At 44.6% G+C, this 19876-nt stretch overlaps 2 protein-coding genes across 2 annotated transcripts in view; both read right to left on the minus strand.

Moving 5' to 3' along the window:
• Positions 1-9893: 9893 nt before the first annotated feature.
• Positions 9894-11076, minus strand: LOC116969948 (golgin subfamily B member 1-like). The gene has a single exon (XM_033016707.1). The coding sequence runs from the start codon at positions 10731-10733 to the stop codon at positions 9894-9896; it is 840 nt and encodes a 279-aa protein (XP_032872598.1). The 5' UTR covers positions 10734-11076.
• Positions 11077-12384: 1308 nt separating this feature from the next.
• The window catches only part of LOC116969949 (nuclear factor 7, brain-like), a 26363-nt gene continuing 18871 nt past the window's right edge, over positions 12385-19876 (minus strand). Inside the window, exons 7-9 of the mRNA XM_033016709.1 lie at positions 15517-15661; positions 14740-14846; positions 12385-12726 (exon numbers count right to left, since the gene is read on the minus strand). Of these exons, the coding sequence (XP_032872600.1) occupies positions 12385-12726; positions 14740-14846; positions 15517-15661 (594 nt within the window). The remainder of the gene's footprint in view (positions 12727-14739; positions 14847-15516; positions 15662-19876) is intronic.

Genomic DNA, 19876 nt, shown 5'->3' on the forward strand with positions numbered 1-19876 from the left:
TGTGTCTGTGCCCGTTGTATCTTTCCTCAGCGCCCACAGATATTGCGTGACCCATTCATTTGTTTTAAAGATACAGCGTGGAACCAGGCCCTTCGGCCCACCTAGTCCATGCCGAATAACGATCATCCATACATAGACACAATAAGCTACAGTGACTCAGCGGGACAGGCAGCATCAGAGAAGTGTCTCGACCAGAAACGTCCCCCATTCCTTCTCTCCAGACACAGCACCCGCAGTCAGCATCGCACCCGCCTGTCTGGCGCTGTGAGGCGGGAACTCTACCGCTACGCCGCCGTGCCACCTAATTGGAATAGTACATTTTAAGAAGGAACTGCAGATGCTGGTTTAAACCGAAGATAGACACAAAATGCGGGAGTAACTCAGAGGGACAGGCAGCAATTCTGGAGAGTGGGAATGGGTGACATTTCGGGTCGAGGTCTCTGAAGAAGGGTCTCGACCAGAAACATCATCCATTCCCTCTCTCCGGAGATGCTGCCTGTCCCGCTGAGTTACTCCAGCATTTTGTGTCTACCTTTGGACTAGAACTTTGTTTTTCTTGACGCATTAGGGCCTCCGCCATTCCAACTGAGGCATGTGATGAAATTCCGTTCATTGTGGTGCTGGTTCCCATCACCAGAGTGATGTCGAGCTGTCTGAAGAATTGTGCAGTTTCACGGCGCAGGGTCGCCACCTGCTGCTGGAAACCGGTACCGTATTAATAACCTTATTAATTAATTATTAAATGTACACAAAAAAGCTGGAGAAACTCAGCGGGTGCAGCAGCATCTATGGAGTGAAGGAAATAGGCAACGTTTCGGGCCGAAACCCTTCTTCAGATAGTTTCGGCCCGAAACGTTGCCTATTTCCTTCGCTCCATAGATACTGCTGCACCCGCTGAGTTTCTGCAGCTTTTTTGTGTACCTTCGATTTTCCAGCATCTGCAGTTCCTTCTTAAACAATTAATTATTAAATATCCTTAATCTATTAAAGATGAATAGTTAATGGGACCCAGATCACTGGAGCGGGTAAACTGCTTCTGTAATTCCTTAATCTGTTTAAATTAATTCCTTATTAAGGATTTTTCCTCATTAAAGGATTAATTTAAATAGATGCGCATTACCGGTGTGATGTGTTTGGGTGTCGGGGCAGGACCAGTATTTATTACGCACCCCTCATTGGACTTGGAATGGTTTTCTCGGCCATTTCAAAGGACATTTGAACTTCAGCCATGTGGAACTGTATCTTAAACAACAATTTAGGAGCGTTATGGTCATCGATCCTCAAACTAGTTTTGAAAAAGAATTTGAGATGATTAACTGTATTTAGTGCAGTTTAGTTTAGAGATACAGCGCGGAAACAGGCCCTTCAGCCCACCGGGTCCGCGCCGACCAGCGATCCCCGCACACTAACACTATCTTACACACAGTAGGGACAATTTACATTTATACCAAAGCCAAGTAACGCACAAACTTGCGCGTCTTTGGAGTGTGGCAGGAAACCGAAGATCTGGGAGAAACTCCACGCGGTCACGGGGAGAACGTACAAACTCCGTACAGACAGCACCCGGCTCTCTAGCGCTATAAGCGCCGTAAGGCAGCAATTATACCGCTGTTCTTTTTAAAAGCTGCAACTGCCACCATTTATTAATTATTAATAAAGACATTTGCATGATAGACGGATTTAATTTCAATCATTCATTTAAGGTGCAGTGGAGACACTTGAATTTGCGTCTCTGGATGTGACTCTGGATTCCTCGTTCAGTAACGTAATCTCTGCCTCGCCACCGCACCTGATGTTTGATTTGATTCAACTTTCTTGTCATTGCACAAATACGAGTACAGGTACAACGAAATGCAGTTTAGCGTCTGGTCAGAGTGCAAGATAGTAGAAATAAAAAATACTGGTTAAACAATATGTGCACTGTGGATGAATTAAACTGGTACATAGGCAAATAAATGTATACAGATGGGAGAGTATAAAAGATAGCTAGCGTCGGGACTGTGAGTTCAGCAGTGTAATGGTGTTATTGAAAAAGCTGTTCCTCAGCCTGCTTGTGCGAGACCTGAGGCTCCTGTACCGTCTCCCTGATGGGAGGAGGGCAAATAGTCCATGGTTGGGGTGGGAGGGGTCCTTGATGATTTTGCCGGCCCGTCTCAGACACCGTTTGCGGTGAAGGGCATCCATGGCAGGGAGCGGGGCACCGATGATGTGCTGAGCGGTTTTCACCAGCCGTTGCAGTGCCTTCCTGTCAGCTGTGGTGCAGCTGCTGTACCATACCGTGAAGCAGGTGGTCAGGATGCTTTCGATGGTACAGCGGTAGAAGTTGGACTGGATCTGGGGGGACAGGTGAGCTTTCTTAAGCCTCCTCAGAAAGTAGAGGCGCTGCTGCGCCTTTTTGATCAGTTTGGTGGTATTGAGGGACCAGGACAGATCATCTGAGATGTGTACCCCGAGGAATTTGTAGTTGGAGACGCGCTCCACTTCAGTCCCGTTTATGTGGATGGGGGTATGTCTGCCACCTCTGGTCTTCCTGAAGTCAACGATGATTTCCTTCGTCTTCTTTGAGTTGAGGACGAGGTTATTATTGGTACACCAGGCTGCCTGGTTCTGGACCTCCTCCCTATAGGCTGATTCGTTGTTGTCGCTGATCAGTCCTACCACCGTGGTGTCGTCGGCAAATTTTATGATGGCGTTGGAGCCATACTTAGGGACGCAGTCATGGGTGAAGAGGGAGTAGAGGAGAGGGCTGAGCACACAACCCTGTGGCATTCAGTGTTAGAGTGGAGGAGGTGAGGTTGTTGATCCTAACAGACTGGGGTCTGTTGGTGAGGAAATCCAGTGTCCAATTGCAGAGGGAGGTGGAGATGCCAAGGCCGCTGTGTTTGGTAATCAAGCTGGCGGGGTTGACAGTATTACATGCGGAGCTGAAGTCGATGAACAACAACCTGATGTAGGAGTTGTTATTGTCCAGGTGGGTCAGAGCAGAGTGTAGGGCCGCAGATATGGCGTCCTCTGTAGACCTGTTGGGCCAGTAGGCAAACTGATGGGGGTCCAGTGTGGGAGGGAGGCTGGCTTTGAGGTGAGCCAAGATCAGTCGCTCAAAGCACTTCGCGATGACGGGGGTGAGTGTCACTGGGCGAAAGTCATTGAGACTCCCTGAAGCTGACTGTTTGGGCACTGGCACAATGGTTGAGGTCTTGAGGCAAGTGGGGACGACACCCTGGGCCAGTGACAGATTGAAAATGTCAGTGAAGACCAGGGATAGTTGTCCAGCACATGCCCTGAGCACACACCCTGGGATGCCATGGGGGCCGGCAGCTTTGTGCTCATTCACTTTGCTCAGTGCACCTTGTACAGCGGAGGTGGAGAGACTGAGGGGTTGTTCATTCGGGGGTGGGGCAGCTTTGATGGCTGTTTTTTTGTTGTCCCGGTCAAAGCGAGCATAGAAATAGTTTAGTTCATCAGGAAGGGAGGTGTTGTCTGCCTCCCCGTGGTGAGCCCTGTCAACTGACCTCAGTCAGCCAAACGACAACAAACAGAGACAGCAGTAGAAATAACAATGAACAACAATAGCTTGCAGCCCTAATGCAACCTCAGTCGCCGCAGCTCGGCGCCAACCAGGAGCATGCGCCCTTTTTAGGGCGGGCATCTACAGATGTCGAACCGGATGTCATCACCCTGCTGCAGCTGAATGCGGAAAACCTCACCAAGGCCAAGACCACCATCATTGAACATCTGCTACAGACCCACAAAGTCATTGCAATCCTGCTCCAAGAGACTCACAAAAGTAATAGCTCCCATCTGAAGATCCCTGGTTATACCCTGGCCGCCTGCACCAAGAGCGACACCCACGGGATTGCCACTTTTGTAAGGAACATGGCAAAATGGAAAGCGGTTGCAGTGTCCCCTCCTGACTGCGACGTGGAATGGGCAGCAACGCAAGTCGAAGGTGTCACGGTCATCAATGTATACAAGCCACCTTCTACCAAGCTTCACAAAGATTCCATCCCCACCTTTGGCTCGTCCTGCATCTACACCGGCGACTTTAACCTCCACAGCACCACCTGGGGCTACCGTTCAACTAACTCAGATGGCACTGCTCTAGAAGACTGGGCCTCAGCTACTGCCGTTCAACTCCTGTACGACCCAAAACAACCGGACAGCTTCCACTCTGGCAGGTGGAACACCACTACCAACATTGACTTGGCTTTTGCAAACCTGAATGGACCATCCTCACACCGTATCATCCTGGATCACTTCCCGAAATCACAACATTGCTCATCTCTGATTATCCCGGACAACCCCATCGAGCCGATCCCAACCAAACCTGCGAAAAGGTGGAATTTCCGCAAGGCCAGGTGGGACCAGTTCACAAGTCTGGTGGACTTCTGGATCGACAGCCTTCCCACCCCCACCTCCACCAATCTGGACAAAGCCTACTCAGCCTTCTGTAAACTCATCAGGGCAGCGAAGAGTTCCATTCCTCGCGGCTATCATTGCCGGTACATCCCCACATGGGACGAAGAGTGTGACGCATGCTACGACGCATTCCTGGACGCTGAACCTGGCGAAGAGGCTGCCTCCAAGGCTACGGAACTGACAATCCACCTTGACAAGAAACGCAGAGAGCGGTGGGAAGAGACAGTCCAAGGAATCGACTTCACACACCCCAGTAGGGTGGCTTGGAAGACTTTCAATCGCATCACTGGTCGAAGTACCCGCCCAAAGTCACGGTTAACGGCCAACTCCATCGCCCACCAGCTCCTGGCCAACGGCCAATTCAAAGAGACAGACAAGAATCATACTCGTTCTGTCAAACAGGAAACCACTAATCTTTGGAAAGCTCCAGGCGTTGATGGGCTCCTGTCAGCAGCCGTTTCCTCTGCAGAACTCTCTCCTGTCATCACTCAATTGAAATGCGGAAAAGCCCAGGGTCCTGATAACATCCCCCAGAATTCCTGAAACACTGCGGTCCTAAATGCCAGGTCTGGCTCCGTGAGTTCTACTCCTCTTGCCTCATTGGTCAGTCCATTCCGAAGATCTGGTGGAAAGCCACCGTCATTGCGCTACCAACACCAAACAAGCGTGTGTACGACACAAGGAACCATCGGCCCATCTCACTCCTCTGTGTCCTGTACAAGCTTCTGTACGGGACGCTGCTCTACACGTCAAGCTGACCAATGACATCGAAGGCAGTTTCGAAAAGGGTCGCAAGTCGGGCGTCACACTGGTGGACCTCACCGCCGCCTACGATACAGTGTAGCACCAGGTCCTGATCTTGAAGCTCCTCCACACCATTCCTGACCGCCATTTAGTGCGGTTCCTTGCTAACATCCTGGCCAACTGAAGTTTTGTACTCAAGACCAGCGACGGACAATCTAGCCGACTGCAACGACTAAAAAACGGAGTCCCCCAAGGCTCGGTACTGGCTCCCATGCTCTTCAATCTCTTCATCAGCGATATGCTACTCACAAACTCACGCCAGTATGTATACGGAGATGACCTGGCCCTACTGCATTCGGACAGGAGTTGGTCAAACATGGAGGATGTGCTTTCAGTGGATATGGAACTTTTCACGGGCTGCCTTAAGACCTGGAGACTAATACTGAGTGTGGCAAAAACCACCACAACGGCATTTCACCTGAACAAGGAAGCTCAACGCCAGCTAACCGTCACCCTCAATGTGTCACCACTACCCTATAACCCATTTCCTACATACCTTGGGTTGAAACTAGATCGGCAGCTGACCTACAAGCAACTCCTTGAAGCTCTCCGTGCTACAGTCTCTGCGCGGAACAACCTCCTGCATTGCTTGGCTGGATCTTCATGGGGCGGCAGGACATCTACTCTCTGAACCAGTGCTCTTGCACTCGTGTACAGCGCCGCTGAGTACACCGCCCCAGCATGATGCAGCAGCGCTCATACTAGCAAGTTAGACGCCATCCTCAACGACACCGTGCGGATCATCACCGGCTGCCTACGTCCTACTCCGGATCTTCTGCCGGTGCTCGCTGGTATCACACCCGCCAAGCTTCACAGAGAGTACTTCACCCACAGGCTGGTGTGCAAGGCCCCATCAGATGCAAAACATCCTTTGCACCACCTCGCCCAGGACTCACAGCAACTGGGACCTCAACGCCTGTCATCTTGTCGCCCCTTCTCCCGTCACGCAGCCACCCTCTGTGGCTCCGGTTTCAACACACTAGGAGCTTGGAGAACCAGCTGGGAACAGACTTCCCGACCTCTTCAATTCACTGTTGCACCGAACACCACAGCCCCACCTGGCTCGGACCTGCCCCGCAAAGAGTGGGTCGCCCTGAACCGGCTCCGTACAGGGGTCGGCCGGTTCAACACCAACATGCATCGCTGGGATCTGCGTTCATACATTTCATACATTAACAATACAGTATTCATTTATACACCGGTGGTCAGTGTTCAACTCATTAACAACTTTGATAAATACATTGGTGTCATTCCCATCTGTAGTGCATCTACAAACACCTCGCCAGGCACATGTAAACAAGCACATGTGGTGTCGCAAAGTACGCCAAGACCAAGTAGCGTGACCTGGTCCGGGAAGTCTTCATTTTCGAGCAGTAAATAAGCGCTTGAAGAAATTCACTCGTCTCTTCGCCTGCAAAACAGAAACAGAGGTCAATAGCTAACTAACATCAACCTAATACAGGTGTCAGAGTTTATGGGGAAATGGCAGGAGAATGGGGTTACAAAGGAGAGATAGATCAGCCATGATTCAATCAAGGAGTTGACTTGATGGGCCAAACGACCTAATTCTTATCCTATCACTTATGAACCTCAACTAATTAGTTCTTTCAGAATTAAACTAATTAGTAAAATACCAAGGTACAGATGTGAAGATTTGTATTTACTTATCATGTTATAAAGATCCGCATTATAATGTACGAATGGGTGGCAGCAGCTTCAATACAATGGTCCAAATGAATGCACGATTCTATGAGCAAACAAGCAATGTAGATTCCTTGGTGAACTATTGGACAGGAGGTCTAGATTCTAAACAATCCTCTATCACAGTCAATCAGAAAATGACAGTGCTTCCATGGTTAGTCTTGGATTCCTTGGTGATGGGTTACGTATCCATTCTTACACTATACAGCATGATGAAGGTGGGGAAAGATGAACCTTCATCAGCTGTTTTTCCAGCTCTCTCTGTTCCTGGAAAGGTGTCTCTACATTTCAGATCTTCTCTTGGTTAAGATGAGATAACCAAATTTATTGCATTTATTTTGAGATTTGGCTTACACCTTGGCCTGTATTCACTGCGCTCTTTCATACTGAAACAGAAAGATTAGAGATATGCATTTGAAAACCGATTCGCGTGAGTGCGACATGAGAGTAACTCAAACACCTCATGTCTCCCAGGAGAGGAGGAGTTGCTGGGTGAGGGGAGGGGCACCACGTGCAGACCTCGAGGCTGGACAAAGAAACCAGGCCAGGTTTTCTGTGTTGATGCCTGAATCACCCACTCCAAACCGATGTACTATGTATCCTATTTATTAGTTAGTAAGTACATGGAAGCAGGTTTTCCAGAGTTGCCCAGTTCACTGGGGTGGGGGTGGGGGTGGGGGGCAAGATACAGTGTAAAATGTCAGGAAATTACATTAAAACTAGAAAACAAAGAATTGATTGGCAATACACACCTTCCGTGCCACCACCACCTGTTCACTGGGGTCTATCTCCAAAGCCTCCTCACATTCCTCGATTGAATCCACTTCAATGGTTTGCTCCCTGGGTGCAGGTCTGACAAGAAGAGGTCCATGCCTGGAAAGAAAACAGCAGCGTAAACGATAACACAGTAACCCCACCTTCTCAATGAAATGTCATCGATACCAAGGGCTGGGAAGAACACACGGCTTTCAAGGAATCTTCTCCAAGGACTTTGAAGCAGCTGCTTTCTGCAGTCAGTGGATTCCTCTACAAGCGGTTTGATGGAGCAGTACAGGAAAGACCATTTCTTGAATTGGAGGAAGCAAGGGTATAGAAACTAGCAAAAATGCCAGGGGAAGAGGAGAAATTATTTTTTACTCAGCAAATTATGACCTAGGTTATATTCCCTTAAAAAGTTGTAAAAAAGACTCAATAATAATATATATTTTTAAAAACAATTCAAAGACGCATGTCAAAGAGGAAAGGGGGTAGCATTAAGTGGATAAATCATTCAGTGCTACTACAAGCAGAATTCTCTAATTCCATCCACATTGTGTACACATGGTTCTTCAGATTCTATCAAGTAACAGTGGGGGCAGAGTTACTGCCTTACAGCGCCAGAGACCCAGGTTCAATCCTGACTGTAGGTGCTGTTTGTGTGGAGTTTGCATCTTCTCCCTGTGGCTGCGTAGGTTTCCTCCAGGTATTCTGGTTTCCTCCCACATCCCAAAGACGTGAGGGTTTGTAGGCTATTTGGATTGGTTAAAATTGTAATTTGTCCCTAGTGTGTAGGATTGCGCTAGTGTACGGGATGGTTGCTGGTCGGCGCAGACTCAGTAGGACGAAGGGCCAGTTTCTGGGAGTGGGCGCGTTCTTGATCGCATCAACTTTACCCTTGGTGGGGTGTAGACTATCCTTGTCTATCTTATGACCCAAGTACTCTACCGAGTTGTGAAATAACTCACACTTTTGTGCCTTCACTCTTACACTGTGTGTCTCAAGGCGTTTGAGTACCACTTCCAACCTTTCATCATGTGCCTGCCTGCCAGGGGCTGAGATGAGGATGTCATCCAAGTAACACACCACACCTTCAATTCCCTCTAGAATTTGTGTCATAAACCCTTGAAAAATCCCTGGGGCTGATGATATGCCAAACGGGAGCCTATTGAACTGAAACAATCCCAAATGCGTGTTGATAGTCATCTTGGATTTAGATTCTCTCTAAACTGAACTAATCTAAAACAAACTAAAGGAAGCCGTCCAGCCATTCGAAGCTGAATGTCCTCCTCCTTTAACCAGACGGATTCTCCTTCGTCAAGGAGTTGAATCATTTGTGGTGCTACGACATCACCCTATGGAAATTGACTGCCGTGTTTGCTACCATCATCGACACTTCAAACGTAGTTAACTGGCCAAAGCATCAAGGGATATTCCCATTTGATCGTATGGCACCATAGAAATGTAACTGATATCCCAGTCCAAGTAGAACCAAACCTTAGCTCAGCCAATTCATTCTTGCAGGAGGACGGATCTTGCTCTCTGCGCTCCTGCTGTGTTGTTTGCTGAAGGGTTTTCAGTTCTTCCTTTTCCTGCAAAATGAAAATAGTGCTCAATCTTTATACACACATGAATGTAAAACATGATTACAACATCTCTTTGCTGTGTCCATCTTGGAATCTTTTAAATTAAAATGTAAAAACACAAATATTTATTCATCATATGCATCCTGAGGAACAAGTCCCATCAATGAGCAATGTCATGGCTTCATCTTTAGTACCTTGAGATTTAGTATCCTGCTCAATTTATTCATTGATGCAAGGGCTTGTTTCCGTGCATGTCATTAGTAAATGAAAGTGCTCTGTTAAAATGTCCCTTCTAACATTTGTGCTTAAAAAACATTAATTTCTACCTTGAGATCATGTTTGCCTTATTTGAAGTTTCCCAATATCCTCCAGACATCTGTCTCTGTCCGTCTGTACTGCCAGCAACGTTTTCTCAAAAGATTCTGCCCGAGAAGCAACTTCCTTGTTCTCATTAATAACATCCAAAAGTCTTTGCTTCATCACTGACAATCCCACCAACTATTCTTCAGGTTTCTCCTGCGCTATTCCATCAGCACTTTCAGACATTTTCACTCCCGCCTTTACTTGAGCCAGATTTTCAAATTCAGTTCATAAATTTTCAATTATTTTAAGTCAGCTCTTCTAATATTAGTTTTCTTTTTTGAGTTCTTCGCATTCCAGAGTTTTAGTTTTAAGTTGTTGCTGAAGCACTTGAATTAATTGCCTCTCATTTGTTTCATTTTTATCCTCTTCTTTTTGGAAACCAATAGCCTTGAGCTCTGTAAGCTGTTCCAAAATTTGCAGATTTTCTTCTTGCAAGGACTTTGGGCTTTCATTACTTTGTTTAAGGGGTCCTTGTGCAACTTTCCATTGCTCTTTGAAGATGGATTTCTCATTCTCAAGATTCTTAATTTGCTGTTGTTGCTTTTGCTTCAACTGATTATCCTTCAAAGACAGGACCTGGTTTAGCTCCCCCCTGTACTGAACCAACTGTGCTTTTAACAGCGCGTTGTCAGAATTAAGGTCATCCATCTGGTTGAGAACATTTCCGATCTCTTGCTTCAGTTCATTGTTTTCAGCTGCACTCTCCTGAATGATGCGATGTTTCTGGCAATGCATGTCGAGATGCCATTGTTCCAGCTCCGTATATTCTGATAACATGCGGCCTCGGTCATCTTGCAAGGAGGCCATCGATTTTGTGAAGGCACCCGTCTGGCTAACAGCTTTGTCTTTTTCTTTCCTAACCTTAACAAGTTGGATCTCCAGCTCTTTCATGGCTCTGGCTCCTTTCTGGTTATCTTGTTGGAGAATCCTCAAATTCTTTTCATAGTCATCTATTTGCTTTCTATGTTGCTGCTGGATTTCCACTAGATAGTCAGAAATGTCACTGTCTTTTGATGACACAAGCTTTGAGAACTCTGCATCCTTACTGCTCAACATTAGCTTCGGCTGCTGGGAAATGCCTCTCAATTTCCAACGTTGCTGCATCCACTCTGTCTTTGTCCCGTTCCAGCAAATCCAGTTTATCCTGATATCTCAATATTTCTTTCAGATGAATTGTTTTCAGTTGATCTAAAATCTCAAGTAGTTCCTTCTCCTTCTTAGTAATTTGAGCTTTTGTCTTCTCTTCGTTCTTCCGAAGATCTTCTGTGAACCCTAAGCACTGCATTCGAGCACCTTCAGTTTCAGTTCTGGTGTCTTGGAGCAAGACTTTATAAGATGCAAGTTCTTCTTGAACAAGTTTGACTTGCCTTTCAGACTCGGAAGCTTTTGCAGTCATAGACTCTAGTCTCTTGCTCATTTCATCACAGGTAGATTCCGATGTTTTGACACATCACTCTAAATCCAAAATGAGCTCCTGGTACTTGATGCAGCCCTTCTGCAAAATCATTATTTCCTGCTGCTTCTCTTTTAACAGTTCTCGAAGCTCCTTGGTCTCACCTTTAGATGAGGTATTACCCCTCCGAGCAGACCGAAACCTCACTTCAAATTCTTTCACCAGTTTTATTTCCTGTGCCTCTTTTTCTTTGATCAGATGACGTTTCTCTTCTCTGAAGCAGTCCAATTCATTGACAAGTGAATTATTTTGCATATGTTAACTGATCTATCTTGTCGACATTTTTAAGTCATTCTGCCTCCAAACACGCCCTAATTGTTGACCTTTTCTAACATTTCCTGGAAATTTTCAAGTTCTTCCTGGAGAAGAGATTTGTCATCCTCTAATTGTCTACGCTTCTGAGACAACAATGGTCCTACTTGCCCTGTCGTGTGAACCTTTCCTTCCTTCAGCACAGGCTGGTCCTCCAGGGATTGGGATTTTAATGACAGTGGTTCATTAAAATCAGCCTGATAAGAATCATCCTCACTCTGCAACTCCTCTATGATGGATATGGGTGAATTAAATTCATTCAGCAGAAGCTCGCCCTCATTTTGGGTTTTGTCAAAACTCTGCTTTAAGTTGGTGAGAAGTTTGCTTCAGTGATTTGCTTTCCTCCTGGAGCTGATTGTACTGGGCAGACAATTCACTTGCGTGACTCTGCTTTGTGGTAATAGTTTGTAACTCGCTGCTAATTCTTTCAATCTCTTCCTCAAGCTCCTGAACTCGCTGCTGCTTGGATTTTGTAAACTTTCTCATTTTGTCCTTTATTTTTTCATTTTCGGCACCAGCTTCCTCAAGCTGCCTCTCCATGCTTTGTCGTTTGGCTTCTACATCGCGGAGCTTGAACATCACCTCCTGTTTCTCTTTTCTTGCCGTCTCAACTATTTGCCTCATCTTATCCATCTCATTGCTGATATTTTCGAGGGATTACAAAAGGGATTCATATTCGTGCTTTAATTCATCGTGCTTTGTCTTCCACTCTGACAACTCTGCCATCTGGGAGTTTTTCAGTGAATCCAACTGTTGAGAATATTATTGCTTCTCATGAGTTAGGATGTCCAGTGTCTGCTTCAGACTTTCACAGGCAACGTTTAGGTTCTGTTTCTCTGTGGATATACCATCAGCTTCGGAGAGAAGCCTCTGCCTCTCCTCCTCTTTGCAAGCTGCTGCGTGCTCCTTTATTTGAGAGAGAGACAATTCCTTTTCCTTAATAACACATTTCAACCTCTCAGCTTCAGAACTGGAAGCTGCCAATTGCGCTCAAAGTTGTGAAATGGTGTCGTACATTTCAGAATGAGCCGTCCTGAGTTTGACACAATCTCCCACTTTACAGGCCAGCAGCAAGTCTCTCTCCTCGATGGTGTGCTTCAGTTTGTGAGTTTTCAAGGTCAAGTCTTGGATTTGATTTTGAAGTTTGGAAATGGTTTCCATGTTTTGCATGGATTGCTTTTCCAGGGCTTGGTGTTCTTCAGATTTCTTCTGGAAATGTCCAAGCTCATCTCCCTGCTGTTGTAGATATTTATCTTTCTCTTGCAGAGTCTGCTTGAGCTGACCTGCTTCACACACCACAACTTGCTCCTGATGTTGCAACCCTGCAATCATCTGCATATATTGGCCCAACTGCTCAAGTTTTGGCTTGGAGCTGTTGCAGTAAATGTGCTTGCTGATTCAATGACATCACCAACTTTAAATTCACCAACTTTCCTTTGAAATGCAGACTTCATCTCTTCAAGTTCTGCTTTAAGCCGACAATTTTCAGTGTTGAATGCCTGTGCCTGATCCCACACAAGATGTGTTGCGAGTTCATTCTCATTCACCTTCCCCTGCAGTTGACTGCGCTCAGCAGTCCACCTACTCAAAGATGTGTGAAGTTCTTTATTCTCATTCTGAAGACTTTCTTTATCAATATTCAATGCATTTGTTTCTGCAACAACACAACTATCAGTTTTCTGGTCAAGTTGGCCCTGCAAGTCATGACTTTCAGCAGAAGTTTTCTATGTTAACACGTTAATATTAATTTTATTATTAACGTGTTAACATAGTATAACTTACAAGAAAACTTCCACCACTGGGGTGAAACCGGGGGCTCCACAGTCGGTCATTCATTTGTTTGTGCAGCTGCCCGCTGGTTCAGCCTTCTCCAAGATCTATTTAAGAAAGAACTGCAGATGCTGGATAAATAGAAAGGAAGAGGCTGGTAAATAGAAAGGAAGAGGCGGGGACAGTAGGACTAGAAGGAGAGCTGAGAAGGGGGATGGGGAGGAGGGAGAAGACAAGGGCTATATAAAATTAGAGAATGTTGATACCGCTGGGGTGTAGACTACCCAAGTGACAACCAATGCTGTGGGGAGATATGTTGCCAATGTGGTCATTGATACACTGGAGGCAGATCAACCATTAAAGGAGTATTTGTTGACATCGGAAGTATTGGAGAAGTCAAACAGCTCAACTATTGCTCAGTTTACATCTTCACTTGCTGTACTTTGGGCAGAAGGTATAAAACACGAGAATGTTCTTCTGTTTGTGACTTTAACGTTTTATTCCCTCATAAATAATAGTATCCTGAATAATAATAGAAACGTTTACTTCCTTGCACATGAATTCACAATACATTTGTACCACGGAACAACAAAGTTGCTGTATTAACAACCCTTTAAATTTCCCAAATGTAGTTACTTGGTATCAAGCTAAAATGAATTCACCAACGCTCTACTCATTTGCTTTGATGTATTTTAAACACTTCCCTTGAAAAATACAGATGGGTAAATGATCGTCAGTAACAGAGACAGAGATACTGTGCACACTGGATGGAACCCAATGACTATTAACACCAAACATGAAAAATGGGAGTTAAAATTGATCAGGTTGTCACAACCCCAGAAGCCGTCATTTTGCCCATCATGTCCAAAACTGATCTTTAATTTGAACTGTTCAAATGTTTATATATAAAGGGGTAAATTTGCTAAAATGACAAATATTGCTGTACTTTCCAGATTTGTCAGTGATTTCCAAAATCTGTCTCTATTGATGTCATTTTACTTTTAATATTAGAAATGGAACATGATTGAGCCTGATATAATGCTTTCTCCTTGTATGAAGCCATCCATCTCAGTCCAACTTATAATGGCACTGAAAATTGAGTTGAAGGCTTTTTCAGTTTAGCAAATCTCAGTATATATTTACCTTCTCAAAACTACTGAAGGCTTTAGTCTTTTGAGATGCAGCAGGGAAACAGGCCCTTCGGCCCAATGCATCCAGGCCGACCAGCGCTCACCCCGGACACTATCCTGCACACTAGGGACAATTTACAAGTTTTACCGAAGCCAATTAACCTGCAAACCTGTACGCCTTTGGAGTGTTGGAGGAAACAGTAGCAACCGGAGAAAATCCACGTGGTCAGGATCGAACCCGGGTGACTGGTGCTGTTAGGCAGCAACTCTACCACTGTGCCACTGTGCTGCCCCCCCCCCCCCTCCAAACAGAAAACTATTTTATTCAACCTTGGCAAAGCTTAAAATTAATAACAGCGTAAAATGTCGAGGGAACTCAAGCATTAAATTTCCACAGATATTTAAAATCAAAGTTTAAACTGAAAGTGTCAGACTGAGCACATACCCTAAGCTTTTGGCCAGCTGTGGTCTGCTTTGTCCATCCTTGATCCTGTCCTCGTCTCTGAAGTTCCCCCAGTTCCTCCTCCAGCTCCTGCAGTTCTGAGATCAAATCTGGATCAGAGCAGCCGGGAAAGAACCAGTTATCCTCAATCAGTTTTGTGCCACAGGAAGACACGTCATTCAGAAAGACAGCATGAACACAGACACAATATGGACTGATTGGACTTTGGTGACCATCACTACCTTGTGGCTTCCCCAAGTTAAGGTGTTAGTTTCTGACTGGGCTAAAACACATTGCAGCTGGCTGGCTGGCTTTACATTTTAAAAGCTTGCAGTAACAAAGTTAGATTTACATCACTGGTATCCCAGAGACAACTAATACCAATACTGATTTATGTATTGACATTATTTCAGTATTTCTTCAGGAGAACCTGCAAATCCATGAATAAACTGAGTGAAGCCTGTGTATTGGCCATTTGGACAAAAAGGTAAGTGTGCTACCTTTGTAATTACCAATGTAAATAAAACTGGACAAAACTATTGTCAGCATGGATTTTGATGCTGAAAGTAAAAATGTTAGAATTCCAGCTTTAAAAAGTCGACAGTAGCCTTTGTCTTGACTGAAATATGGACAACAAACAGATCCCTAAATAGAGGTGCACTCGACTTTCAAGTCATCAAGATCACTAATCAAGTCATTCACTTCTTAAATATTTTAAATTAAAACAAAGTAAACTGTATGATTTGTTCCAAGTGAGAACCAGAGAGCACCACAATTTACCTTCTCTTTCTTCCTCAAGTTGCCTCATCCTTAATTCCATGACATTCCTCTCATCGATGTCATGGCTCGGTGTTGGCTTATAAACCGTTTCTCGCCACTTCATCAGGCGGCTGTGCAGTTCCTCTGCAGATTCAGATTCACTTGTCTACAGACACATTACACACAAAGCAACATCATCCACTCATCTAACTGGCCAATTAGATGCTTGATGCCATAAGAAACAGAAGCGCTGAGACATGATACAAGAGTAATGATTCTCTATGTTTGCCTCCCGGACATATTTGATTCACAAAATAGCAAGCTGATTTGTAGTTGAGAGTTATTCAGCAAGATGACCAGAGGTGTGATCAGCATTAAAAAGTGAACTTCATGGTGAAAACTATAGTTTGTAAAAGATAGTTTACCCTTTTTTATTCTCTGCTGGAAATGATGATTTCAGTGATTTTCAGATATAAGTAAAATTATTTTAATTGTCTTTAAGATAAATGGACCTATGGGCAATGAAGCACTGACTTGTTCCATTTAATGTACATCTTCAAGACATATTGTTACATGTTATTAGAATTGCAAGTTGTAGAATTGGATAATTGGAAACTTTTATTACATAAAATCAGCCCTTGAGCCTTATTCATTCTATCACATGATCATGGCTGATTAGATCTTTGATCTAAACATTTACCTAATCCCCATAACCCTCAATTTTCCTGCAGTGTAAAATTCTAGCTGGCTAACCCTTGAATATACTGAATGGTTCTCCACCCACAGCTCTGGAGGGTAAAGAATTCAAAAGATTCTCAACCCTCAGAGGGGAAATGTCAAGTACTTTGGATCCATCTTCACTGAGGAGGACACAAACAATCTTCCTGATGTACTAGTGGCCAGAGGATCTGTGGTGACGGAGGAACGGAAGAAAATTCACATTAGGCAGGAAATGGTGTTGGGTAGAACCCCAGGGCCTGATGGTCTGCAACCCAGGGTACATTAGAAAGTGGCTCTTGAAATCATGGACATATTGGTGTTAATTTTCCAATGTTCTATAGATTCAGGATCAGTTGCTGTGGATTAGAGCAGTGGTTCCCAACCTGTTTTAGCTCATGGCCCCCTTGGGATCGTTTAATTTTTCTGTGCCCCCCCTCACTCCTGACATAATTAGCGGAAAAAAAATACTTAATTTTATAATACCTTCCATAAAAATATCAGTGTGTATTAATTGCACATATATTCTCTTTTATTCTATTCCACAAACATCAAAAATATTTCAACTACATAGATTTAAATTTATTAGAAGTGAAATTTAGGAGGCAACAGGGTGGTAGCTCTGTGGCCCCCTTCATTGAACCTGTGGCCCCCTAAATCCCAAAATCTTTCTGTGGCCCCCCCCTGAAATTTGCCATATGGCCCCAGGTTGGGAATCACTGGATTAGAGGGTAGCTAATGATATCCCATTTTATAAGAAAGGCTGGAGAGAGAAAACAGGGAATTATAGACCAGTTACCCTGACATTGATGGTGGGGAAGTTGCTGGAGTCAAAGATGAAATAGCGGCATATTTGGATAGCAGTAACAGGATCGGTCCAAGTTAGCATGGATTTACGAAAGGGAAATCATGCTTGACTAATCTTCAGGAATTTTTTGAGGATGTAACTAGGAAAATGGACAAGGAAGAGCCAGTAGATGTAATGTACCTGGACTTTCAGAAACCATTAGATAGGGTCAAATTTGATAGGAGATTAGTGGGCAAAATTAGGGCACATGGTATTGGGGCTAGAGTGTTGACATGGATAGAAAATTGGTTGGCAGACAGGTAACAAAGAGTACGGATTAACGTTAACCTTTCAGAATGGCAGGCAGTGACTAATGGGGTACTGCAAGACTCTGTGCAGCTATTTACAATATACATCAATGATTTAGATGAAGGGATTCAAAGTAACATTAGCAAATTTGCAGATGACACAAAGCTGGGTGGCAGTGTGAATTGTAAGGAGGATGCTATGAGAATGCAGGGTGACTTGGACAGTTTGGCTGAGTGGGCAGATGCATGGCAGATGCAGTTTAATGTGGATAAATGTGAGATTATCCACTTTGGTAGCAAAAACAGGAAGACAGATTATTATCTAAATGGTGTCAAGTTGTGAAAAGGGAAAGTACAACGGGATCCGGGGGTCCTTGCTCATCAGTCAATGAAAGTAAGCATGCAAGTACAGCAGGCAGTGAAGAAAGCAAATGTCATGTTTGCCTTCACAACAAGAGTAGTTGAGTATAGGAGCAAAGAGGTCTTTCTGCAATTGTTAAGGGCCCTAGTGAGACCACACCTGGAGAACTGTGTCCAGTTTTGGTCCCCTAATTTGAGGAAGTCCATTCTTGCTATTGAGGGAGTGCAGCGTAGGTTTACAAGGTTAATTCCCGGGATGGCGGGACTGTCAAATGCTGAGAGAATGGAGCGGCTAGGTTGTATACTCTGGAGTTTAGAAGGATGAGAGCGGATCTTATTGAAACATATAAGATTATTAATGGTTTGGACACACTAGAGGCAGGAAACATGTTCCCGATGTTGGGGGAGTCCAGAACCAGGGGCCACAGTTTAAGAATAAGGGGTAAGCCATTTAGAACGGAGACGAGGAAACACTTTTTCACACAGAGAGTTGTGAGTCTGTGGAATTCTCTGCCTCAGAGGGAGGTGGTGGCCGGTTCCCTGGATACTTTCAGAAGCGAGCTAGAAAGAGTTCTTAAAGATAGCGGAGTCAGGGGATATAGGGAGAAGGCAGGAACGGGGTACTGATTGGGGATGATCAAACATGGTCACATTGAATGGCGGTGCTGGATGGAAGGGCCGAATGGCCAACTCCTGCACCTATTGTCTATTGCAGCTCCTTATCCTGAGGATATGCCCTTTAGGTCTTGACTCTCCCATTAGTAAAAATATCCTATCAGCCTATCAGTCAAACACACCCTTCTCCACACCCGCTCCTTCCTTTCACTTTACACTCTTCTAAAATCTGGAGAATATCGGCTCAAGCATAGGACACGCTCTAACCACAGAAATCAGTCTTGCCAATAAATGTTTAGAGTTCTGGATAATCAGAATTAAAGGATGTTCTTTTAGGAAGGAGATGAGGTGACATTTCTTTAGCCAGAAGGTGGTGAATCTGTGGAATTCTTTGCCACAGATGGCTGTAGAGGCCAAGTCAGTGGATATTTTTCAGGCATAGATAGATTCTTGATTAGTACAGGTGTCAGAGGTTAGAGGAGAAGGCAGGAGAATGGGGTTAGGAGGGAGTAATTGATCAGCCATGATTGAATGGTGGGGTAGGCTTGATGGGCCGAATGACCTAATATTATTCCTTATGACCGTATAATATTACTAGGTAAAATTATCCAAACTAGATTAAAAAGTCTGGAAATACTCTGTTGCTTCCCCAACCACACGAGCTAATTCAGTAGACTTTCTCCATGTCCAAGGTGTATGGTAATGCATACAGAAACCATCTGGTGTGGAAGCAAATAGCACCCCTCAGATGCAAGAATCAAGCCAAAAAGTAAGGATGAGAATAGAAAAGAGCAAAATAAAAACTTACTTAAATGATCCATTTAAAAATTAATCTGAATAAGCAACATGAAATACAATGTAATATTAATTAGCAGGATACTTGAGACTGTTGAATCTGTGCAGAATGCACACACTTGGAATTAAGATTGTACATGGAGGAATTAAATGCAGCACAAATTCTCCCAACCTGGGAAGTTTGTCCCTTGGTAGTTTGTTCTAAATCTGCTTGCATGTTCTGGTGTTGCTCTTCATATTCTTCCAATTTTGCTTGAAGATCCTCTGTAAGAAAACACATATCACCATTTAAATAATGAGAAAGAAGAAGGGTCATGACCCGAAACGTCACCTATTCTTTCTCTCCAGAGATGCTGCCTGTCCCACTGAGTTATTCCAGCTTTGTGTGTCTATCTTCGGTTTAAACCAGCAACTGCAGTTCCTTCTTACACAAGAGATGAAGGATCTCTAACCAAATAACCCTTCCATTCTCTCTCTCTCTCTCTCTGTCTGTCTCTCCCCCACCCCAGTCCTCTTGCTAATTTTATCATTTGTATTCCTTCATTATCACCTCATCCCCAGCCAACAATGGACCATTGTCAGCTCCACCCTCCCCGAGTCATCGATGCAGGCTCTACTTTGTTCTGTACCTCCCCATACCTCTAATCCCCCCCCCCCCTGACTCCCTGACGGTCTTGATCCGAAACATCACCTATTCTTTTCTCCAGAGATGCTGCCTGACCTGCATTTTGTGTCTATCTTCGGTGTAAACCAGTATCCCCAGTTCCTTCTTACCCAATTAAAGACATACTATACACCA

The sequence above is a fragment of the Amblyraja radiata genome, unplaced genomic scaffold, assembly GCF_010909765.2.
Source record: "Amblyraja radiata isolate CabotCenter1 unplaced genomic scaffold, sAmbRad1.1.pri scaffold_433_ctg1, whole genome shotgun sequence".
Taxonomy (NCBI): domain Eukaryota; kingdom Metazoa; phylum Chordata; class Chondrichthyes; order Rajiformes; family Rajidae; genus Amblyraja; species Amblyraja radiata.